Here is a 24,793-nt window from a genome sequence, read left to right as displayed (position 1 = left end):
GGCCCCTCTCTGGAAGACTGGGAGAGGCCCTACGGAAGCCGCTGGGCTGCCCGGCTGGAGGAGTTTAGTCTGGCACCAGGAGTTTAGTCCGGCAGGGTGAGTACCTTTCCATGGTCCCTGCCTCGCCCCCAAGAGTAACAGAGTGACTATCTGTCCCAGAGGTGCCAAGTGGAGACTGAGTGGCCACTTGACAGGAATTTGAGCCCTGGTTCTCTCAAAGAAGCAGTGTGTGTGTTGGGGGTGGGGTGGGGGCGTGAGAGAGAGGGAGAGAGCAAGGTAGCAGAAGCACTGTCATTTATCCTGTGCTCGCCAAACACCAGGCACCGTGGGTTATCTCACTAAGGTGAAGCCAGAGGATGGAGGCCTGGCTTAGCATCCCAGTTCTTGAGGTGTTAGCTTCATTGACTCTTACAACAGCCCTATGAGGCAGCTGTTGTACAGATGAGGAGACAGAAGCACAGACTTGTTAGGTTACTAGTGCTTGCCCACGGACACACAGCAAGTGGCAAAACCAGGATTTGAACTCTCTGACTCCGAAGCCTGTGCTCTTAACCTCCGTATTATGCTATCGTGTGGCTAAGTCCCTTCTGCTTTCTGAGGGGCAGTTTCCTTATCCCAGTTCCAGGGTGTAAGATATTGCCCTGAGATTCCCTAAAGGTTCCTGGATCAGCTTTAAACATCAGGAAACCTTTTTGGAAACATTTATCAAGAACTGTGTGTGCCCTGGCTGGTTTGGCTCAGTGGATAGAGCACCGGCCTGCGGACTGAAGGGTCCCAGGTTCCCTTCCAGCCAAGGGCACACGCCCGGGTGGCAGGCTTTATTTCCAGTAGGGAATTGCAGGAGGCAGCCAATCAACGATTTTCTCTCATCACTGATGTTTCCATCTCTCTTTCCCTCTTTCTTCTTCTGTGAAATCAATGAAAATCTATTAAAAAAAAAAAAAAAAGCACCTATGTGTATAATACCTTTTGATCCAGCATTCAACTTTGGAAATTTATCATAAAGGGTATAAATGGATTTATGAATAAGGAAATTCATTATAGTTTTCCTTTTAATCACAGAAAATTAGAAGCAAATTTTGGGAAAAAATTATGTACATCCTACAATGAAATAATAAGCAGCCATTAAAAGCATATGTTCAAAGGGTACTGCATGTTCTTGGGAAATTCTCATTTGTTAAGTGGAAAAAGCATTTTCTAAAACTATACATGGGAGTGATCTATTTATAAATATGTGTATATATAGGTTTATGAAACAAATATAAAAGATTAGAAAAAATACCCCTGGGGTTGAGAGTTTATCTCTGAGAAATGGAGGTATGCATATTTTTAATTTTAAAATTATTTATTATTATTTTTATTGTTTTTTATTTTGGTATGCATATTTTTATATATTTTTAATTAATGTCTGGATTCCTCATATTTTCTACAAAAATTCACATGTACTGCTGCTTCTGTTTTTTGTTGTTTTTCATAATCCGATTTTGGCCTTGGCAGCCCTCCTCTGTTATGGTGCACTCGTGAGCTTGAAGAGGGAACTGAATCGCAGGCTGTCCGTATTACGAGGGCCTCTGAAATGATCTGGCCCTCCAGGCTACCTGTGGGGAAAGTGAGGCCTGGGGTGCAGGGACTTGTCCAAAGTTCCCCGGCCAGACTGCTAGAAGGGCAAGGAGGCAGGAGGGACACTCCAGAATTTACTGTGTGCGGCTACCGTGTTCACAACCAACAGGCCAGTGAGACCGGGAATGTCGAGTGCAGCTGACACGCCCACAGACACACCCAGTGACGCCTCAGGCTGGGAGTGACAGGCGAGAGTGAGCAAAGGGCAGCTGGGTGGGCAAGGAGCAAGCCAGGTGTGCCCCAGACTTCCACCTCTCGTCTGTCAGCCTCGCCCAGGGGCGCTTCCTCCCGGCAGGACGAGGCCTCGCTCACTGCTCACCGCTCACCGCTCACCGCTCACCGCTCACCGCTCACCGCTCACCGCTGGCGGCTGGATCCGAAGGGAGAATGAAAGGACTTCGCTGGCGGTACACTAGGCTGGTAAGGGGCCAGCGTGGGCTGGGTGTGAGGTAAGCTCGCTGGCAGGGTGGGGCCTGAGCGAGGGAGGAATGCAGGCAGGGGATCTGTTCCTCTGCCAAGTCCCTCCCTAGCTGGCCTGGGGTTCAAAGCACAAACTCAGGAGCTCAGGGCCTTCGCTCCCAGGCCCCCATGGAGCACAGACTGCTGTTCCGTTCCTTCCTCCCTCGAGTGGGTGCTCGACGGAGCTCTGTCCAGAAGCCCCATCCAACTAGGACCCCCTCGTTAGGCCTGAACCTGGGACATAGGAAAGCAATGTCTGAAACAGAGTGGAAGCTCCAATGAATGAATGAATATAATGAATATAATAACATATATGCCCCCGGGCCCACATACCAGTACATATATAGGGTATCCCCCCAAAATGTATGCACACTTTAACAACTGATAATTCACTTAACTTTCACTCCGGTCCAGGTTTATCTGATTTGAAATAATGGGTGAAGCCAGACTAAGCTTTAAATTAAACAAAGAAAATTTATCCTAAAATGCCACTAGACTGTTTTTTTAAAAATATATTTTATTGATTTTTTTTTATAGAGAGGAAGGGAGAGGGATAGAGAGCTAGAAACATCGATGAGAGAGAAACATTGACCAGCTGCCTCCTAAACACCCCCCCCCCCCCCCACTGGGGATGTGCCCACAACCCATGTACATGCCCTTGACCGGAATTGAACCTGGGACCCTTCAGTCCGCAGACCGACGCTCTATCCACTGAGCCAAACCAGTTTCAGCTCACTAGACTGTTTTTTAATGGGACCCATAAAAGACAAATTTCAAAAATTAGCAACAGGCCATCAATTGAGGGCACACAAATACTGAACAAAATGATTCTTCTTTTATTAAATGTTTTCAAGCATATTAATCCTTTTCTTTTCTTTTCAAAATGTTTTTATTAATTTCAGAGAAAGGAAGGGAGAAGGAGAGAGACAGAAACATCAATGATGAGAGAGAGTTATTGATCGGCTGTCTCCTTTGTACCGCCCACTAGGGATCGAGCCCACAGACGGGCAGGTGCCCTGACTGGGAATCAAACCATGACCTCCTGGCTCATAGATTGGTGCTCAATCACTGAGCCACGCCTGCCGGGCCAAAATGATTCCTTTTTTTATTTTATTTTATTGATTTTTTACAGAGAGGAAGGGAGAGAGAGAGAGCTAGAAACATCGACGAGAGAGAAACATCGACCAGCTGCCTCCTGCACACCCTCTACCGAAGATGTGCCCACAACCAGTGTACGTGCCCTTGACCGGAATCGAACCTGGGACCTTTCAGTCCGCAGACCGATGCTCTACCACTGAGCCAAACCGGCTTCGGCTAAAATGATTCTTGATGTTTAGAATTCTGTTACTTCGAGTTTCCAGCTGTGCTTGGACCAGAACAGTCATCAGTTTGAAAACAGACATTGACAAAAAACTATTCATTTCTATAGATTCTTTTGAATTTTGAAAATGAGCTATATGTTAATAAACACCAACTTTATGATCATTCAAAGTGTGTACACATGTTGGGGGGACACCCTATATTTACACAATCCCAACTCACACTCACAAACACATTGACAGGTAAACACAAAGTTACACTCAGCACCGCCTCACGCTGATTTGCCTACACAACTCTATTTGTAAGGGAACACACACATTCACGTGGACAATCTCTCATTTTACACGAAACCGCACACGCCTCACCTACGACAGCATGATTGTTTCACTGGCTGACAGGGAAGCCTCGGGGTCTCCTTTGTAAAACAGGAATAATAAGCAGCACATTCTTAGGATTCCTGGGGAAATTCGGAGAGATCATGCACAGCTAGCACTTCACACCGGCCTGGTCAAGTGTGTGCTGACCAATGTTCTTTATACTATATATTATGATCAATAACTCATGTACCATCTTACACAGCACCCAGGGCTGGGCTGTCACCTGCCTTCTCCCCTGCCCCCTGGGATCCCTGGCACCCACCTGGGTCCAGGGCAGACAGGCGGACAAACCCCAGGGCCCACGGCCACAGCTGATGGGCGTGTGCGATTCCAACCTTGGCCAGCAGGTACCGGGAGGAAGCCGGCTGGTGGGACTGAGTCTTGTCTGTGACGGACACTTCCCGGCCTCCTCTGGCTGGGCTGGTGGTTGTAGGGGCCTGGGCAGGGGTGGCTGAGGCCCTGGGAGATGTGGGAGCGCGTGGCTCTTCTCCCTTATCTCCCTAGGCCTCTTTGTGTCTTCACAGCCCAGCCAGGTGGAGAACACCCTGTCTGGAGAGGAGGGTGAGGAAGGGGACGAGGAAGAGGAAGAGGAGAAGGAGGCAGCCCCAGCTCCAGCCCCCGCTCCTGAAGATCCCATGGAGCTCCAGCTGGCAGAAGCCAGCCAGGTTCTGGGAGCCTGGGAGATTAGGCAGGTGAGGCCTGGTTTATGGTGCAAGGATGTCAGCCCTGAGACTGAGAGTCCCACCCGCCCATCCCGCTCCCAGCCAGGCAAGGACTCCTGGGATCACGCCTGCTCCGAACCCAGCTCCCTGTGTCACCCTGGGCCAGCCATTTCTCCGCTGGCTGCCTTCTCCCCCGTCAAACAATCCATGACACCGGTGTCGCCGCCTGCACTGGGCCAAGTGAAGGGTGTAGGAAATAAGCTAACGTTTGAGTAGAAGAGCCCTCGGGAGGGATGAAAGGTTAAGGACAGAGGGATTAGGAGGAGGGATTCACCATCTCATCTGTTCTCCAGCCACTAGAGGCCAGGGCGACCAAGGGAAGAGAGACCTGACCTGGGTCAAATCCTGACTCTGCCACTTGCTCCCCATGTGGGCTGATCCCCTCCCCTAGCCTCATCTGTTAGAGAGTCCCTCTCAGGGGCTACTCCTGGCAGGTGTGAAAGTCCCTTGGAAACAGGAAACTCCTCTGTAAACTGTAAAGTACCTTGCTTGTGTGAGTGGTGGCTGTTTAACCTCCCTGGGGCCTCGCGCCCCCCCTTACCCCCCAATAGTAAAAGGAGACTGGGGGGACGAGGACCCCCCACTCACCTCCAGACCTGTCCCCAGCTCAGCCGCCACCTCCCCCCGAGAGTCAGTGGATATTCCTGGAGTCTGGCCTTCTGCACAGCGAGGGACGGCTTCAGTCTGCAGAGCCTGTACCGGCAGATGGAGGGCCACGGCGGGCCGGTGCTGCTGGTGCTGAAGGACCAGGACGGGCAGGTGAGCCGGGCTGGGGGGTGCTGAGGAAAGGGTGTGTGTAGATGGGCCCTTGGGGGCCCTCCACCCTCCAGCACTGCCCCGGGCCCCCCACTTGCCCCTCTAGGATGAGCCTACGTTACCAAGCTTGGGAATTGGGTTTCCAGAGGATCATCTATTTCCTTCCTGCTGTAAAACACACGCTCTTCTGCTTTCCAGATGTTTGGGGCCTTCTCCTCCTCGGCTTTCCGACTCAGCAAAGGCTTCTACGGAACCGGCGAGACATTCCTCTTCTCCTTCTCCCCACAGCTGAAGGTGACATCCCCACCCTTTTGGGAGCGGGTGGGAGGGGTCTCTGGCAGGGCAGAGGTCCCAGGGGCCCAGGGGCCCCCAGCTCCATCCCCTGTGCTGGGGTGTCTGGTATCCTCCAACCTTCCCACAGAGGGAAGGCAGGAGGGCAGGGGCAGGCAGAGCACCCCCTCGGCCTGCCCATCTTCGTGTGTGTGTGTGTGTGTGTGTGTGTGTGTGTGTGTGTGTTTGGTTTGAATACTCAGTAGGCCCTTGGCAACCACTTTCTGGCTCTGCGAGGAAGAGGTTTGTTGTCACCAGATTCAGGCTGGAAAGACAAGTTTAGTCGAAGGGCAGGTAGAGCTGAGGATGGAGGAGAAGGTGTGAAGGTTGAGGGGAGAGCAAGTATCAGCTAGTGATCATGGGAGTGGAAAGGGAAGCCCAGGAGAGAAAACTAGAGACGAGGAGGAACAGCCAGGCAATGCTGACGGGAGGGCTGAGACTGAATTTTAACACAAGCCAAATACTTCCCTCCAGCAACCTTCAGCTCTGCGGGTTCAGGCAACGGAGAGCGTGCAGAGTGGGGGGAGGGTTCGTCCATGATGGGTTTGGCCAAGTTGTTTTAACGGAGGAGAGAGGGAAAAGGAAGTGGAAGGGAGTGAAAATACAAAATGGAGGGAGAAGTGCTGGATACTTTGGTTTGTGATGAGGTACCTCCTCTCCAGTGCACAGATCAAGACACCTTCAGACACACCCAGCAGCACAAACATCTGGCCACGTGACGAGGAGGTGACCAGGAGCTGTGGACTTGCTGTAGGCAAAGGCACCCTCCCTATTGCCTTGCCTGGTAATCTCATCAGGGAAGAGGAGAGGGGTCAGTTGTCCACAGTGAACCCACGATGGAGACCAGTCATCGCTGCCTGCCTTCCGTGGTTCACATATGAGAATTCTAGGATTTTCCTTGTACTGAACTGACACCTCCTTGGCAGAATTCTTTGTTTGTTCCTCCTCGTCTTCTCCAACCTTTTAATGGCACAAGGTCCCAGAGCCCAGTTTTGGGTTCTCCGCTCTTCTCTGACCACCCTCTTCTCCTGCAGGGTCCTATCCATTCTTACAGTTTTCTGTGCCGTCCATGTGCTCATGGCCTCTTCCCCTGGACTCCAAACCCACAGACATCCAAACACTATCCAGCGGCTCCACAAATCTCAAACATGGCATTTCAAACCTCACAGGTCCAAGACTGAGCTCCTGACTCTCCCCCATAAAACAGCTCCTCCCGCCATCTTCCCCAAGCAAGTTCACTGGCACCTCCCTCTTCCCCGCTGCCGAGACCAAAAAATGTGGAGTCCTTCTTAACATCTCTTCTGCACCGTACATCTGAGCTGCCAACCAAGTCTGACTGTCCTGCCTTCTCTTTCTGTCTACGTGCAGAACCCACCTGTGCAGTCATCCTGGTTCAAGCCACCATCATTATTTGCCTGTGTTCCTGCTCTAGCCTCCGAATGCTTCTACCTCCCATATCACAGAAGATGAAACGATCCCTTTAAAAGCTAAGTCAGAGCATGTCGCTGACTCCATGCTGCCCATGGCTTCCTTTCCCACTAGAGAAAAGCCAAAGTCTTGACAATAACCTACAAGTCCCTACATCTTCTGGCCTCTTGCTGCTGTTGTTTCTTTCTTTTAAAATATGTTTTTATTGATTTTTTTTTTTTTTTTGAGAGAGAGAGAGAGAAAAGAAGAAGATAGGTAGAAACATCAACGAGAAAGAAACATCACCAGTTGGCTGTCTCCTGCTCCCCACCTACTGGAGATTGAGCCCACACTTGGGTATGTGCCCTGAATGGAAATCAAACCTGTGACCTTTGGTTCATGGATTGACACTCAACCACTGAGCCACACCAGCTAGGCTTTACCTCGCTGTGCTCTAGCCACACTGACCTCTGAGCTGGTCATTAAACATGCTGGCTTGCTACTGCCTCGGGGCCTTTGCACATGATGTTCTGCCTATAGCGCCCTCCATTGGATGTGCACATGGCTTAGTTCTCACCTCCTTCAGGTCTCTGCTCAGATGTCACCATCTCAGAGAGGCCTTCCCTGGTCACCTGATTTACATTTACAATACTGTACCCCCTGGGAACCCCGTTTGCCCTTTTCTGCCTTTTTCTCCTTAGCATCTCTCACCACCTATTTATTTTCCTTATGGATTTGCCTCCTCCAACTAGAGTGGAAGTTCCATGAGGCAGGCATTTTTGTCTGTTATGGTCACCATCCTACCCATTACCTAAAATAGCACCTGGTGCTAAATGCTTAAGAAAGAAATAAGTAATTTTCTCAGGGGCTTGCTATCGGTCTTCATAGCCTATGGTTATGGAATTGCACCTTTTCAAAAACTGGTTAATTTGTGCCTGTCTTTGATCTTTTTGGGACTTATGTTCTTCATGAATTCCCAGTAGTTCCTTGATCACTACTCTAAGCAGCATCATGAAGATGGTCTTAATTCCTTCTGTAGCAATGTTGACCTTACTCCTTCAAGTTCGAAGGTCATGTTCCTTGATGAACGTAGAAGAGGACTTGAATGGTTCTGTCTTCTCATGGTCACTTGTTAATATTATCTTATCTCGCTGAAACCGGTTTGGCTCAGTGGTAGAGTGCCAGTCTGTGGACTGAAAGGTCCCAGGTTCGATTCCGGACAGGGGCATATACATTGGTTGCGGGCACATCCCCGGTAGGGGGTGTGCAAGAGGCAGCTGGTCGATGTTTCTCTCTCATCGATGTTTCTAGCTCTCTAGCTCTCTCCCTTCCTCTCTGTAAAAAATCAATAAAATATATTTTAAAAATTTATATATATTATCTCATCTCTTCTGAGACCAGGCTTATCTTTTATTAGTACCTTTTTTTTGTGTGTGCTAAAAATCCTTTGTTTGTTCATAGCATTTTTTTACAACTAATTATATATAATAATATACTATGCTCTTGCAGCCCTTTAAAAATCTTTGTATTAACTGAATTAACTCTGGAATAACTTATTTGTTCAATGAACATCTATACCGTCCTGGCAGGATAGCTCAGTTGTCTGATACACCAAGGTTGCAGGTTCAATCTCCATTCAGGGCACATACAAGATGCAACCAATGAATGCATAAATAAGTAGAATAACAAATAGGTATTTTTCTCTCTCTCAAAAAAGAATCAATAAAAACAAACAAGATAACACATCTATCCTATGTCTTAGGAACACTGCCAGGAGTCAAGACAGGTCTCACAGAGCTTTTATGTTAGGGGGAAAGCTATTACACATGCACAGGGCACTTCAGTGAGAGGAAAAAAGGTCTGGGAGGGCTACTTTATTTTTTTTAAATATATTTTATGGATTTTTTTACAGAGAGGAAGGGAGAGAGATAGAGAGCTGGAAACGTTGATGAGAGAGAAACATTGACCAGCCGCCTCTTGTACACCCCCTACTGGGGATGTGCCCGCAACCAATGCACATGCCCTTGACCGGAATCGAACCTGGGACCTTTCAGTTCGCAGACCGACGCTCTACCACTGAGCCAAACCGGTTTCGGCAGGAAGGGCTACTTTAGATAGGGTGGTCCAGGAAACTTTTCTGGGATATCTGAGATAAAAGATGAGAAGTGAGCCATTTGAGGATCTGCAGGAAGACCATCTGGGCATAGGGATCAGTAGGTGTGAAGGTCCTCAAGCAGGAATAGCTTTGCGTGTCCCAGGGTTAGAAAGGCTGGTGTAGCTGAAGTGCAGTCAGTAAGGAAGGAAGAGGTCAGAGAGAAAATCAGGGTTCCGAGCCGGCTTGGCTTCCAGCTATAGCGAGGAGTTGGATTTTGTTCCCATTGCACTAGGAAGCCATAGGAGGGCTTTAGAAATGATATCTGATTCGATTCTAAATTGATCACTCAGAGTATAGTGTAGAGATGGGCTGTGGGCAGGAGACAGTAGAAGCTGTGATCCAGCAAGGAGTGACTTGGCGTGGATGTGTGGGCAAGAATGAGTAGAGAAGGGTAGGACAGAAATGGTGGTAATCAGGGGTTGTCGGGGTGGGCCTGCAAGACTTGCTGGGTGTGAGGCAGCACTGAGGGGTGGGCAGGCGTGGTGCTACCTTCAGTGAGAAATGAGGGGACAGTTAGTTAATGGTAGAATTAGGGTCCGACTCCTGACCAGGGCTTTTCCCCTCCTCTCTCCAGCTTGGAAGCAGTAAGCCTCAGAGATTCTGCTCTATTAATAGAACAGAGGGGCTGTGGATTCAGGCTGGAGAGCAAGAGGAGTTGAACTCCAGAGAGACTGGCAAAAAATCTCAAGAGCCAGGAGCTCAGAATACTTCCCGGGCTAAGTTGGGACCTGGAAGTTCCATTCCCTTTACAATACTGCCACCCAGTGGTGTGGAGTTGAACTGCAGGGCGGTAACTGGAGCCTTTTTCTGTCTTGCCAGGTCTTTAAGTGGACAGGAAGCAACTCTTTCTTTGTCAAAGGAGACTTGGATTCACTGATGATGGGCAGTGGCAGGTGCGTGTCTCAGTCGCCCCTGAGTCTCAGGGTGGTCTGTGTTCTGGTCCCTTCTCTTGCCCAGAAAGGCCGAGCTAGGTTGTCTTATAAAATGGGGAGGCTGGTGGTTAATTTTCAGGCCTCTCCCTTCAGCAGCCCAACTTCCCTCTAAGACAACATTGAGGAAAGAGGATGGCATGACGCTCCCTCTGAGTGTTTACAGTTGGTACAGCTTAGTCCGAATTTATGTCACTTTGGGAAGAGCATTCCTCATGGTTGGATGAGGGTAGCCTCAAATTTAGTTGTCAGCACTACAATCCTAGGGAATGTAACTCACTGGAGTCTGCCCGGGACCCTGCTTAAGGGGGTGTATATGTGTGTGTTGGGGGTGGGAGTGGAGTGGGTTAGGAGGAAAAGGTTAGTCTTGCCCCTGGTATGACCTGCAAATTGAGGCAGAATCAATCCTATCCCGAGGGCAGAGATGACAACACTGATTAGGACCAGGCAGCTGCTGGACCAGAGGCGGCTGGACACAGGACACACCAGCGTTTTCTGCCTTGCAGCGACTCACTTCCCAGCTCCCGCCTAGCTTTGCTGCCAGGTGAAGGAATTAACGTGGACGCTCTCTGAAGTGTGTTGGGCTCAGAGTCCACATCTGTGAGATTCACTCCATCGGTTAAACCTTGCCATCTTGCCCTAGCCAGTTTGGCTCAATGGTTCGAGTGTCGACCCATGAAGGTCCTGGGTTTGATTCCCGTCAAGGGCAGGCTAGATTGTCCATATTTCAGACAGGTGCAGGAAGCAAACAATGAATGCCTTTCTCACGTTGATGTTTCTCTCTCTGTATCTCTCCCTCTCCTTTCTACTCTCTCTAAAAATCAATGGAAAAAAATATCCTTGGGTGAGGATTACCAACAACAAAAAGCAAAAAAAGAAAACAAACCTTGCCATCTTAAATACATTCCAAACGTTCTAATCCTGTGGTGGGCGTTGCACCACTGTACATATTTATTAAAACCACTGAACTGTAAAAACAAACAAACAAAAAAACCCCTCTAAAACCTGTGGGGAATAAGGTGTGTGGAATCTTCAACAATTCAGGATAAATCGGTTTAAGGGACTTTGAAATATAGGCCATCACGGTGTGGATCTGAAAGGTCTCAACACCCAGGAGAGCCATGCCAAGACTTTCCTCTTCTCTTTAGTGGCCACTTCGGGCTGTGGCTGGATGGAGACTTGTATCACGGAGGAAGCCACCCCTGTGCGACCTTCAACAATGAGGTACTGGCCCGGCAGGAGCAGTTCTGCATCAAGGAGCTGGAGGCCTGGGTTCTGAGCTGATGGCCCCACAGTGGGCAGCTTCCTGAGGTAGCAGGTGCTCCGACCTGCTCATGGATGCCGTCCAGGCCCTTACATGGGGCAGGCCATTCTGCCCCAAAACACGGATGGTGACGTGTCCTAATGCTGACTGTGGCTGTGAGCCACCCTCCTGGTGGCCTGGGGACCCAAGACAGGCATGGGGCCGGAACAGAAGGAGTGAAAGCCAGCTACACCTCACCTGAGCAGTGCCAAGTCCCTCATGAAAATTATCTTTCAAAAAATTATGCAACTAATACATGTTTATTGTAGAAAAAAACCAGAAGACATTAAAAATTTAAATTGCCAAATTTACCCCCCTTAAAAAAAAAAAAAAACCCACAACAAACACTACTATTTTTATGTATAACCTTCCAAACAATTTTTCATTTTATATATATATATATATATATATATATATATATATATATATGTATATCTTACAAAAATGGGATTCTACTTTATATGTTTTGGAAATTATTTTAACTTAAAGACTATTGTCAAACCACAGATATCTGGGATCAGTGAAATTAATAAAGACTCTAGTAGTATCATTCTATTTTTAGAACAGTGAGGGCTATGAGCTAGATACTTCCTCATAAAATCTCTAATTTTATGAGGAAGATATGAAAGCAGCAAATGAACAATATGCATATTTAATACAGAAGCTAAAACTCTGTAGATGGGAACCTCGGGGAATTTAAAACAGAGGGAGGATAGTTTTCAGGCACAACAGGAACTCAGAAAACTAAGAAAAATCCAGATCCCTTCCCATGCTTGTACCTACCTCTGACCAGAGGAAAACATTCTTTTTTTTTTTTTTTTTAATACATTTTATTGATTTTTTTTTTTTTTACAGAGAGGAAGAGAGAGGGATAGAGAGTTAGAAACATCGATCAGCTGCCTCCTGCACACCCCACACTGGGGATGTACCCACAACTAAGGTACATGCCCTTGACCAGAATCGAACCTGGGACCTTTCAGTCCACAGGCTGACGCTTTATCCCCTGAGCCAAACCAGTTTCGGCAAACATTCTTTATTATGCTATTGTTTGCCATGATTGAGTAAGAAAAGTTAAATAACATACACCCTGTTAAATACCATCCCCTCTCTCACAGACCCAACATAGCATTGAGGTACTAAAAACTACTTGGGTAAATTCGTAGACCCGTTTCCTTTGCACAAAAAGGTCAAAACTGGGCACACAGTGTGAGTCATTAAGGAAGACACCTCTGGTTTTAAGATGGAGATACATTATGAAGCTTTATTGCAGGTTTTAATTCCTTACCCAAATTAAGTAACCAGTCATTTAAACTTGCAGTTCTGTTTACAGTCTCAAGGTGATAACATTCAGTAACTCCAAAGACTAAGCTGTTCAAGTCTCCATTTTTATACAAACAGTGAAGATGTTTCTTAAAATAAATCTAACCTTGTAAATGACACATGGTTCTCATCATTAAAATAATTGTAAAAAAGCATAAAGTGCAGCTGCCTTATATGCAATAAAGTTACTTATCAGCACAATGATACAGAATCGGGACTACAAAATTCCAAAGTAAACCACAATGGTTTAAAGGTAGGAGTTGCAAAAATAAAACAATCTTAGCAGAAAAACTACATTCTTCACTACGGGTCTGGGTGCCCGGGGTCTGAGGCCTAGAGTTCTCCTCCCCGGATGTTTTGGAGGCACGATGGCCAAAACAGGCCTGGCCCAGCACCACGGCTGACTTCTCCTGTGCTCCTCGAGCCCCCATGTGAACACATCCCCACCTACATGGCATCCCAGTGGGAGTGAGCAAAGAGTTTTAATTATTCTCCTATTAATTAGGGTCCATTCTTGATTATCTACCTCAGGGTGGAGGAAGGGGAGTGAGACTATGCAGAATGGCAGACATTCCTAATATTTCTCACTCTAGTGTCAGCAGAACCTGGTGATAGAGTGGGAGGCAGCTTCACTCCTCAGAGTCGGGATAACCTGCTGGCCTGTGCTGTGAATTCCTCCCTTCCTCCACTCACTCCGGCCACAGCCATGAGAGGTGAAGGGCTCACAAAGAAATGACTGCCATTCCTCACTGCCTTGCGTTTTCGGGATCCTCTGGCCACCACTGGCTTTGGCTCTAACCCCAGACTTGGCTCTTGGTGAATTTCTGTAGAACCGGAAATGTGCGTGGGGGGTGGGGGTGGGATGGGGCACGTTGCTCAGCAGAGGAGCGCTGCTCACCACAGTGGCGTCCACTCCGCCGCTGAAGGTAACGGAATCAACTTACAAAGGGGAACCTGCAATGCCCTGGTAATCACTCAGCTCAGCACAAGCAGTTCAGTCTTTGCTCTGAAACCATAAGATGCACTGAACCAGCACCAACCAAGTCCAGCTCTGAGCAGCCCTCAGGAGGGTTCCGGTGGCGGCCTCCGCTCAGCTCCCGAGATGCAGGAGCAGGTCGGAGGGGAGCTCCTTTTCCAGGCGGGGCAGTGGAATAGCCACGACATGGGCAGTGAGTGTTAGGAGAGAAGGAAGCTGCCTGGGCCTGGAGCCACAACTGGCCCAGAGGACAACCTGGTTTGGGGGACCCCTCTGCCACTGAGGGTAGGGTCTCCTAAAAGGTATTTTATAGCCCACTTCAGAGGCCAGAGGCCTCCGATTTTTTCAATAATTGAATCAGGCTTCTCACGGAGGAATTGGAGCCCATTCCTGGTTTACCCCAACTTGGCTAAAAGGGTGAGGGGAGGTGTCTCACTCTAATGTTTAGATCACTTAAAAGGAGATGTCCTCAAGGTGACATTTCCTCAGAAGCTAGGATTTTGGTTGGTTTTAACCTTGGCTGTTCAATCCCAACTTCAAATTCCAAAGTATGCCCTTGTATCTTTTCTTTTTCTTTTTAAAAACACACAATCATATGTCAAAAAGTTTTCTAAGAAAATAGACTGCTAAAAGAGAAAGGCTTTAATTAATACTAAAAATAGGTAATGTTTTTTATAGCATACATAGCAAGATTTGCCTATTACCTTTTAGTTTCTTTGAATAAAAATCGTTTAGCTTCAGCATAGGTATACATTCAAAATATAAAATAAAAGTACTTGCTCTGCATAGGAGCACTCTCATCAAATTCCCACAATTACTTAATTGTGCTGGGGTGAGGGACTTTCGTAAACAAATGATTACATACTGCTATACAGTTTTCTCTTTGCGTGGGAAGAAGCTGGACTCTCAGCTCTATTTGAGCAATTCCATTCCGGTTTTAGAGGTGTTATTTGTGGGGCTATAACATCGCCATCCTGTCAAAGAGAAAAAAACCAGGAAGAGAGAAAAGCCAGTTTTCATAATTTCAGTGAAAGTCTCAGGTACACGTACTTGTCTTGCAGAGTGATCAAATCCAGACCTACTTATTCTTGGGAAACCCCAAATTACATCTACACCCTGCATTTGGATGAAATTAGAAACACCACAGTCCTAAGCAGATAAGAGCTTTGCATAGCAAAAGCCACCAGACCTATTCTTATCAAAGATGTTCAGAGTAGCACACTGCCCAGTTCTATAGCCCCTCCCTTCATGCACCTTCACAGAATACAAACTGTCCTGTTTTCCAGAGAGAAAAGAGAGAGTTCTCAGGACCTCTGCTCCTCCCTTGCCTAGGCCCCTTTTAAAAAATGTTATGTATTGATTTTAGAGAGCAGAAAGAAGAAAGAACAAGAGGGAAACATTGGTTTGTTCTTCCATTTGCTTTTGCATTCATTGGTTGCTTCCTGTATGTGCCCTGACCAGGGATAGAACCCGCAACCTTGCATATTAGGATGATGAGCTACCCAGTCAGGACCTTTGCCCAGTCCCTTCTGCAATACATGGCTCTGGGTCTACAAGATAGCAAAAATAACAACAAATACAAACAAACAAAGAACAGGTATGTCCCTACGAAACTTGGACTTCTCTCTGCAGAGTTATAACCTAGATCAGTGGTTGGCAAACCGCAGCTCACGAGCCACCTTTCAGCTCTTTGGCCCCTTGAGTGTGACTTTTCCACAAAATATCACATGCGGGTACGCATGTACAAGTGCGATTGAAACTTTGTGGCCCAAGCGCAGAAGTCGGTTTTCGGCCTGGGCGAATCTATTTTGAAGAAGTGGCATTAGAACACTCGAGGGGCCAAAGAGCCACCCGCAGGTAGCTCACGAGCCACAGTTTGCCGACCACTGGCCTAGACTCATCAGCATAGACTCTGCCCAAAATGAGGAAGAGTGTAAGAAGCAAGATGTTTAAATACCTGACTCTATCCCAAACCATTCCTGAATTTGTGAAAAGATTCTTTCAGGTCATATAAGAGCACAGGACCTTTCATGCACCAGGACAGTGATGTTTGTGGTAGAGTGCTGTGCTAATCTGCCTGTTCACTCTCAGATCCACTCATCACCTTCCCTCTGCTCCACTCTGTATTATGGGGCTGCTCTTGTAAACTCCATTTCCCAGCTCCCAACCTATTGGCTTCCAGTTAGGTTCGGCCCATGGGAAGCACTAGGAGAAGATCGCAAAAGAGGAGGGAAAGCCCAGCTGGCATGGCTCAGTGGTTGGGCATCAACCCATAAACCAGAAGGTCATAGTTCTATTCCCGGTCCAGGCACATGACCGGGTTGAGGGCTCAGTACTCAATGAGGGGCGTGCAGCCAATCAATGAGAAGGAGTCAGCTGAATTAAAAGGGGGAGAGGAGATCATTGGTGTTTCTATCTCTCTCATCATTGGCGTTTCTATCCCTCTCTCCTTTCCTCTCCAAAATCAATGTTAATTAAAAACAAACAAACAAACAAACAAACAAAAAACCACACACCACATTTGAAAAGAGGGCAGAGAAGCCTGGTATTTCTCTCCCTAACCCCTCTGGCACAGGCAGCAGTAACTGTGACTCTTCCATGGTTCTAGCTTCTGCAGATTACCCCAGCACCTGAACTCCCACCTCCTACCCCAGAGCTTCCTACTGTTGTGTCAACCATCCCGTTTGCTGACTTAGCTCTGCCAAAAATTTGTATCATAGGCCCCATTTTAAATTTCTTCTTTTGAATTACACTGATCTGACTTGATACAGCTGTGAAAAGCAGCCATTCAATTGCCATGATAACTCATATTTGGAAGATCTATCTCAAAGTCAACATTATTTGTCTTCAAATCCATCTCTATTTCTATTAAATGTCCTTTTTCTACCCATTCTAATTTCAATTCCAGTGAATTTTATAAATGCAAACCTGAATATGAATATGTCATTCTCCTGCTTAAAACACTTCAATGGCTCCCATTGTTCATGGCTTAAAGGACTGGGCACAATGCCCTGGACCCCTCCCTAAATGCACCATCTTCTCTCTCATCTTCTGAACTCCTCTCCCCCTTTTAATTCAGCTGACTCCTTCTCATCTATCCTTCATGTCTCAGCTTCTAAATCATTCATTTTATTTTATTTTATTTTATTTATCTATAAAGAGACAGGGATGGGAGGGAGACAAAGACATCGACATGAGAAACACTGACCAGTTGCCTCCCATATGTGCCCAGACTGGGGATTGAACCCGAAGCCTGGGTATGTTCCCTTCTGGTGTATGGGATGATATTCCAACCAACTGAGCCATACTGGCCATAGCCTAAATCATCCCATACAGTAAAATCCTGATATGCATATCAACCGAACAGTGAATTAATCGGTTGCTATGATGTGCACTGACCACTAGGGGGCAGATGCTCAAAGCAGAAGCTGCCCCTTGGTTGTCAGTGCACTCCCACAGGGGGAGCACCACTCAGCCAGAAGCCAGGCTCACAGCTGGTGAGCGCAGCAGCGATGGCAGAAGCCTCTCTCACCTTGGCTCAAGGAGGGCGGTAAGGAGCGAGGGGCCCTGGACTGTGAGATGGCACAGGCTGGGCTGAGGGAACCCCTCCAGTGCACAAAATTTTGTGCACAGGGCCTTTAGAGAACTTTCCAACCAACCAATTCTGGCTTCAATGCCAGAATTGTGAGTTGTGTAACCGTCATCCCCCACTAGAGTAAGATCTGTGGGAACTATGTCTGCCTTAGATATTGTTCCATCCCTGGTACCTATCACAGACCTGACGTAAGTACTCATTCAATGAGTGAATGTACCTAGAATTAAGATAGCTATTTCCCTAATGGCTGAACTTTAATAGCCTTTTGCCTCTTTGCTTCCTGTCTCTTCAAGTTCCTATCCACCTGCCATTAGAGTTTTCTTCCTTATTCATTGACTAGAGAGGCCCAGTGCATGAAACTTGTGCACTGGTATGGTCCCTAGTGACTGCCAGCTGCCAGCCAGGTACTCCCTCCCTTCCCCCAGCAACCTGCTGCTGCCACAGCTGGAGCCTCTCTCCCTTCCCCCAGCTGGCCACGCCCCCAGATCGGCTGGCCACGCCCCAGATCGAACCCCTGGACAACTCCTGGTGGAGAGGTCTATTTGCATACTATCCTTTTATTATAAAGGATTATATAGGATTTAGTTCTTTGGATATTACATTACCAAAGCAGAGATATCCTTCCTTATTTCATGGGTATCACTAGTTGGAGATGACCAATACAGAAATAAATAATAATTATGGCAGAACAGTAAGACTTGAATACTCTCCATGATTCCCTCCTAGCTGTACATAAGAAAAAAAAAAATCTTCTTTCTTAGCTGATTATTCAGGGTGCTCCATAATATAGTCCACTCTTCCAACTCAATTTCTCACAACTCTTCTATCCCAGTTAGCAGGTCTCCTCATGGTTCTCCTAGACATATTCAGCTTTTTCCACTTTCATGCCCTTTTCTGATGCTCTTATTGCCAAATATGTGCCGCCCTTCTCTGCTAACTCACACAAACACAATTGGCCTTCTGGATTGAGTTAAGTTCTCCCTCTTTCAGAAGGCTTTTCTGTCTGCTCTCTGAATCCTGATAGGATTCACCTGGACCACTCCATCTGGCACTTGATAAAGATCTGATGGACTCAGCTACTCTTCCATGTCTGACCTCTCATTTTTGTTTCCTTTAGGACCCAATGCATGAAGGGAAAAGGCAGCTGTGGTGTTGGGAGAGGGAGGCCTAGACTGGGAAGTAGAATGCTGTTTTCCACCTGCCTGCTCATTATATCCATTCAGTCAACAAATATAGATGGGCCACTTTCTCTGTGTCAGGCACTACTATGGGTATGTCAATGGAAGACAATTTTAACAATATTCTCTACAGCAGTGTTTCCCAAACTTCTGACATATGTGTGCCCCTTCTATAATTTTCGTAACGCTGAGTACCCCTTGTACTCATGAGAATGTAGAATTAGGCGCAGCTAAGCACAGTGCAGTGCATATCCCCACCAAACTCCGGTGCAATGCGAACCCCTACCAAACTCTTCCTGTACCCTGGGGGTACGTGTACCACACTTTGGGAAACACTGCTCTACAGGATTGGCAACCACAGCTTGTTTCTACCTCCTTTCCACACTCTTATTCTAGAGAACTGGGTTTCAAATAAGAAGTTAGAAAACTTATTATCAGCCGAAACCAGTTTGGCTCAGTGGATAGACCGTCGGCCTGCGTACTCAAGGGTCCCAGGTTCGATTCCGGTCAAGGGTATGTACATTGGTTGTGGGCACATCCCCAGTAGAGGGTGTGCAAGAGGCAGCTGATCGATGTTTCTAACTCTCTATCCCTCTCTCTTCCTCTCTGTAAAAAATGAATAAAAATAGTTTAAAAAATAAATAAATAAACAAGTGGTATTTTAAAAAAAGAAAAAGAAAAAAAAACTTATTATCAATTGTATGTGTGCTTATGCAAGTTAACTACTCAGTGTTTGTAACCCCTATCTGAAAGACGGAGACACTATGATTCACTGCTAGCGTCACTAAAAGGACTGGAAGAAATAACTGGTGAGAACATTACAGAGCACTAGCAACAGGCTCACCATTTTAAAATTTATTAAGGCAATCATGACAAACAGAGTACCCACTCACAACTGGTACAGGAAGAAAATCCTGTTCGACAGATTCAGATATCTTAAAAGAAAAGCTTAAAGTGGAAAACCTTTTATTTTCAGAACCATAACCAAAATGACTATAATTTAAATGAGAACTTTTCAGAGGGACATAAGGATCCCTTTTGGTCTTTACTTAAATATAAAAAATTGTGCCCAGCTGGTATGGCTCAGTGGTTGACTTATGAACCAGGAGGTCAGTGTTGAATTCCCAGTGGAGGGCATGTAGGAGGCAGCTGATCAATGGATTCTCATCATTGATGTTTCTAACATCTCTCCCTCTCTCAAATCAATAAAAATAATATTTTTAAAAACTGCAAAGAAATAAATAATAAGCCACTTACCTTCGGTTTGATGAAATTCCTCTTTTTGCACCAATTAACAAAATATTGTTGTGCAGCAAACCAACTCTTTTTATCCGTCTTTTTACAATACACTCGAATTAGCTTCTCCTCAAATTTCATTGGCAAAAGCTGTGAAGCCTTTTTAAAGAAAAGATTTCACTGTCACCTTGAATTCACACACTGAAGAGAGATCAGTTGTTCCTAAGTTCCATTCTTGATGTTATAATAAAAGCACCACATTGCTTTGCTATATTATCCTAATTATAATTCAAAGAAAAGAACTAATGGTAGTTGTCATTAAAACATGCCCTACACCCCTATCTGGTTTGGCTCAGTGGATAGAGCATTGGCCTGTGGACTGAAGGGTCCCAGGTTCGATTCTGGTCAAGGGCATGTACCTTGGTTGTGGGCACATCTCCAGTGGTAGGTGTGCAGGAGGCAGCTGATGGATGTTTCTCTCTCATTGATGTTTCTAACTCTCTATCCATCTGCCTTCCTCTCTGTAAAAAAATCAGTAAAATATATTTACCGCATTTTCCGGCGTATAAGACGACCCCCTAATTTTAGTTAAAACATAGGTTTAGGCCTATATTCGCTGTATAAGACTACCCCCCACTTCCGAGGCAACACCAGTTTTATTTTTAATCTGAGCAAAATTACAACTATAGCTGAAACTGGTTTGGCAAGCCTGCTCAGATTGGCCAGAGTCAGAGAGGCAGTCTATTAAAAAAAATGGGGGGTAGTCTTATACAGCGAATACAGGCCTAAACCTATGTTTTAACTGTAAAATTAGGGGGTCGTCTTATACGCCGGAAAATACGGTGTGTGAGTGTGTGTGTGTGTGTGTGTGTGTGTGTGTGTGTATATATATATATATATATATATATATATATATATATATATATTTTTTTTTTTTTTTTTTTTTTTTTTAAAGCCCTACAGCCCAGCAGGTGTGGCTCAACAGCTGAGTGTCAATCCAGGAACTGAGAAGTCATGCCCAGATTGTGGACTCCATGCAGGAGGCAGCTGATCGATGATGATGTTCCTCTCTCATAGATGTTTCTATCTCTCTATTTCTCTCTCTTCCTCTCTCTCTAAGAATTAAAAAAAAATTATTTTTTTAAATGCCATACAACTGTATGTCAATTAATAGAGACTAAAGATTTGTATTATGTAATTATATGTAGATTACAAACTCTCATTCAGAAGACAGGCAAATAAGCACATTTAACCTACATGATTTTAACCTTATAACACTCCCTTACCAGCAGATTTATAACCTTGCCTTTAAACTAAAAACAGTACTTTTATTTAGGTTCAGGAAACAGAAAAAACTAGCTGTTACGATTATCTAGTTTACATAAAATCATACACACCTTTAGTTTTAAAGATAAGCTTATTCAAAAAAAAAGCTTATTTGATTTTTTTTTTTACTGTATTCATTGTCTTTAGTACTTAACCTACATATAAAATGCAAACTTATTATAAAGATTTGCCAAATGCCACTACAGTGTTTTGTTTTGTTTTAACTAAGTAGTTACCTGTTCTTTACTAATCTTGACAGCTTTGTTGAGGTCAGCCTTGCAATAGAAGTGAACATTATCAATAGGATTTTTGTCTTCCATTCCATAATTCATGTTGATAACCTTAATAAAAGCAAGAAATAAGTGGTCACACATATTTTTTAAATGGTACATGTCCCACAGGGATTTGGTCTTGAAATCTGGGTGGGTGTGCGATATTTGTGTGTTCAATGTAAGTAGGGTGTAAAGTCAATACCTATTATGTGATGGACACTGTGGCAGGCACTAGAGATAATAATAAAGAAACCTGATATGACCCCAGTCCCCCGAATTACATGGCTTAGACTGACGTTCAACAAATGATTATCAAAGTAATTATATAACTTCATTTGTTATAAGAGTTACCAAGGAGAAACAAATGATGCCAGGAAAGTTTGTAACCAGAGAATGACTAGTGAATAACTAAGAGACAGGAATTAATCAGGCTTAGGTAGGAAAGACAAGAATGCCAGGCAGAAAAGACATAGCTCCAGGGCAGAGACTGAAACCATCTGCTGGGTTTGAAGCCATCAGCGATCTTGATGAGAGTAATTTTAGTATAATAATGGAGGTAGAAAAAGGTTTGCAAGTAAATAAGAAATGAGAAAAACAACAACTCTTTAGAAGCTAAGGCTGTTAGGAGATAGGAGAGGCTTCCATCAAGATGGCAGAGCAGATAAACACTGTCCTCACCTCCTCCCATGACAACTTCAAAATTACAACTATAGCCGAAACCGGTTTGGCTCAGGGGACAGAGCATAGGCCTGCAGACCAAAGGGTCCCGGGTTCAATTCCGGTCAAGGGCACCTTGGTTGTGGGCACATCACCAGTAAGGGTGTGCAAGAGGCAGCTGATCGATGATTCTCTCTCATCGATGTTTCTAACTCTCTATCCCTCTCCCTTCTTCTCTGTAAAAACTCAATAAAACATATTAAAAAAAAAATACAACTATAGAACCACCGCCATTGGGAACTGCCCAAAGTCTAGCTGAACAGAAGTCCCGTAAGTAAGAATATGTAGAAGAAGTCACATCAAGACTATCTTTTTAAAAAATTAAAAAAACAGCCGAAACCGGTTTGGCTCAGTGGATAGAGCGTCAGCCTGCGGACTGAAAGGTCCCAGGTTCGATTCTGGTTAAGGGCATGTACCTTGGTTGCGGGCATATCCCCAGAAGGGTGTGTGCAAGAGGCAGCTGATCGATGATTCTCTCTCATCGATGTTTCTAACTCTCTATCCCTCTCTTCCTCTCTGTAAAAAATCAATAAAATATATTTTACAAAAATAAAATAAAAAATTAAAAAATAATAAAGAAGATACAAAGGAGAGAGAAATAAGGTTTCTAGGAAAGGTAAGGGGAGACTAGAGTGTGATGCTTACTTTCTTAAGATAAAAGTCTGTTTAACTGCTAATGGGAAAGTCAAAAAGAGAGGAGAGAATCAATTTCATAAGGTTCCTCAGAAGTGCTGAAACAAATGGCCCTATGGCTACACTGCCCAATGTGGTAGCCACTAGCCACATATGACTTTTTAGATTTTAAATAATTAATATCAAATATAAAACATTTAGTTCTTCAGTTTCAAATGCTCGGTAGCCATGTGTGGCTGGTGACTACCAAAATGGACAGTAGAGTTATAGAAAATTTCTATCATCAAAAGTTCTATTGGCCCTAGCAGGTTTGGCTCAGTGGATAGAGCATTGGACTGTGGACTGAAAGGTCCAGGGTTTGGTTCTGGTCAAGGGCATAGGCCCAGGTTGCAGGTTCAATATTCAGTAGGGGGCATACAGGAGACAGCCGATTAATGATTCTCTCCCATCATCCATCTCTCTCTTTCTCTCTCCCTCTCTCTCTCCCTTTCCCTCTCTCCCTCCCTCCCTCCCCCTTTCTGGGGGAAGGGTATATATATATATATATATATTAAAGTTCTAATGGACAGCCCTGGTCTAGATCACAATTAGAATTACTTTTTATAAGAAGAGAAAACATTTCCCACGGGACCAGAGGGAAGGCTGAATACAGCTGCAGATGGAGGCAGGCTTGCTTATATGATGATGTAGGTTGAGGGAGTTCCTAATGGCTTATATTTTACATCTGAAATAAGAGCCATGGTGGGGTTAGTCACTAGGGATAATACAGTTGGAGTTGAGGAGCATGGTTGGAGGTCTTAGAGGAGTGAAGATGATTTGAAAGTCATTATGGAAACTGGAGAATTGCACTAAGCCTGCCAGAAAGTTCAGGGGGCCAAGCTAAGGTTGGTGACCATAAACTGTCAATTAGATGCAAAGATGGGCAAGGAAGTTGAGGGTAAAAGCAGAAAATGACTGAATTAATGGATAACAGAATATGAGTTAGGTTGGAAGATAAATAAAACTAGAAGGTCACTGACAAGCTAGAAGGAGATAATAAACTGGAGGTCCTGATAAGCTAGGAACAAGCATACAAGAAAGGGGTCTGTGGATAGAGAAGGAATGCTGAAATGAGTGATTTTTAGAGGGAGGGTATTTTTGAATGTTGTTAAGGTTTAGAATGCTATATGCTGAGAGTGTTGGTTGAGGAGGAGTGGATGAGGTCACTGAGGATGAGGATGAAGAGATCAGAGTTGGTTGGCCATATGGACTATGAAGTCATTAAGGATAATGGCAGGAATCAGAATAGACACGAAGACTTTAAATCATGCCAAAAATCTTCAACAAGAGAAAAGGGATTGTGCATAGGATATATATATATCTTCACTCGAGGATATTCTTTTCCATTGATTTTTAGAGAGAGTGGAAAGGACGGGGAGAGACAGAGAGAGAGAGAGAAACATTGATGTGAAAGAACCACATTGATTGCTTCCCACACACATCCCGACCAGGGCTGGGGATTGAGCCTGCAACTGAGGTTCATGCTCTGACCAGAATAAAGTTTGTAACTCTTCAGTCCATGGGCCAATGCTCTAACCACTGAACAAAGAGCTATTCAGTCAAGAGTCTGATGTTGCTGAGACCGGTTTGGCTCAGTGGATAGAGTGTTGGCCTGTGGACAGAAAGGTTCCAGGTTCGATTCCGGTCAAGGGCATATACATTGGTTGTGGGCACATCCCTGATGGGGGTGTGCAGGAGGCAGCTGGTCGATGTATCTCTCTCATTGATGTTTCTGGCTCTCTATCTCTCTCCCTTCCTCTCTGTGAAAAATCAATAAAATATATTATTTAAAAGAGAGAGAGAGAGAGAGAGAGAGAGAGAGAGAGAGAGAGAGAGAGAAGAACCAAGATGGCGGCATAGGGCAGACACCCGAATGCAGCCTACCACAACAAGTTTTAATTTAGAACTGAAAAACAGGGGAAACATCACCCTGACGCGCCAAACAACTGGCTGAGGGGAGGCTCTACCATCTGGGAAGGAGAGAGAAGGCGCGCTGAACCTCAGGAACTGTGAAGGTATGGAAAACTGCGCGCGAAAAGGCAGCCGCCAAGTTCGCTGCCTGCTTGCTTGCGGAGCACGGAGAGGGTGGGCCGAGTTCACTACCAGCTTACTACCTGCACGCA

General features: G+C 45.5%; 2 protein-coding genes across 6 annotated transcripts in view; one reads left to right on the top strand and one right to left on the bottom strand.

Annotated features, from left to right (window-relative positions):
• Positions 1-1,980: 1,980 nt before the first annotated feature.
• TLDC2 (TBC/LysM-associated domain containing 2) lies at positions 1,981-11,926 on the top strand. Of its 2 annotated transcripts, XM_036419211.2 has the most exons (6): positions 1,981-2,040; positions 4,301-4,468; positions 5,105-5,257; positions 5,453-5,548; positions 9,966-10,039; positions 11,224-11,926. In XM_036419211.2, the coding sequence occupies exons 1-6, from the start codon at positions 2,008-2,010 to the stop codon at positions 11,357-11,359; spliced, it is 660 nt and encodes a 219-aa protein (XP_036275104.1). In that variant the 5' UTR covers positions 1,981-2,007; the 3' UTR covers positions 11,360-11,926. The 2 variants fall into 2 exon arrangements, with proteins under 2 accessions (XP_036275104.1, XP_036275106.1); XM_036419213.2 differs by lacking the exon at positions 5,453-5,548.
• A 685-nt stretch (positions 11,927-12,611) lies between these two features.
• Positions 12,612-24,793, bottom strand: part of SAMHD1 (SAM and HD domain containing deoxynucleoside triphosphate triphosphohydrolase 1) — a 55,862-nt gene continuing 43,680 nt past the window's right edge. For 2 of the 4 annotated variants that reach the window (XM_036419206.2, XM_036419208.2), the window contains 3 exons: positions 21,246-21,350; positions 19,705-19,842; positions 12,612-14,648 (listed from right to left, as the gene is read on the bottom strand). In XM_036419206.2, the coding sequence (XP_036275099.1) occupies positions 14,532-14,648; positions 19,705-19,842; positions 21,246-21,350 (360 nt within the window). In that variant the 3' untranslated portion in view covers positions 12,612-14,531. Of the gene's footprint in view, positions 14,653-19,704; positions 19,843-21,245; positions 21,351-24,793 lie in introns of all 4 variants that reach the window. The other 2 variants (XM_045574917.1, XM_036419207.2) reach the window with 2 other exon arrangements.

The sequence above is a fragment of the Pipistrellus kuhlii genome, unplaced genomic scaffold, assembly GCF_014108245.1.
Source record: "Pipistrellus kuhlii isolate mPipKuh1 unplaced genomic scaffold, mPipKuh1.p scaffold_m20_p_6, whole genome shotgun sequence".
Taxonomy (NCBI): Eukaryota; Metazoa; Chordata; class Mammalia; order Chiroptera; family Vespertilionidae; genus Pipistrellus; species Pipistrellus kuhlii.
The sequence above is the reverse complement of the archived record's forward strand: the minus strand, read 5'-3'. Positions and strand labels throughout refer to the sequence as shown.

Excerpts from the sequence above, each read along its gene's own strand:
- TLDC2 (XM_036419211.2), top strand. The coding sequence starts at position 2,008 with ATGAAAGGACTTCGCTGGCGGTACACTAGGCTG. Across the intron at positions 4,469-5,104 it reads GAGCCTGGGAGATTAGGCAG|CTCAGCCGCCACCTCCCCCC; the intron begins GTGAGGCCTGGT and ends ACCTGTCCCCAG. Across the intron at positions 10,040-11,223 it reads CTGATGATGGGCAGTGGCAG|TGGCCACTTCGGGCTGTGGC; the intron begins GTGCGTGTCTCA and ends TCTTCTCTTTAG.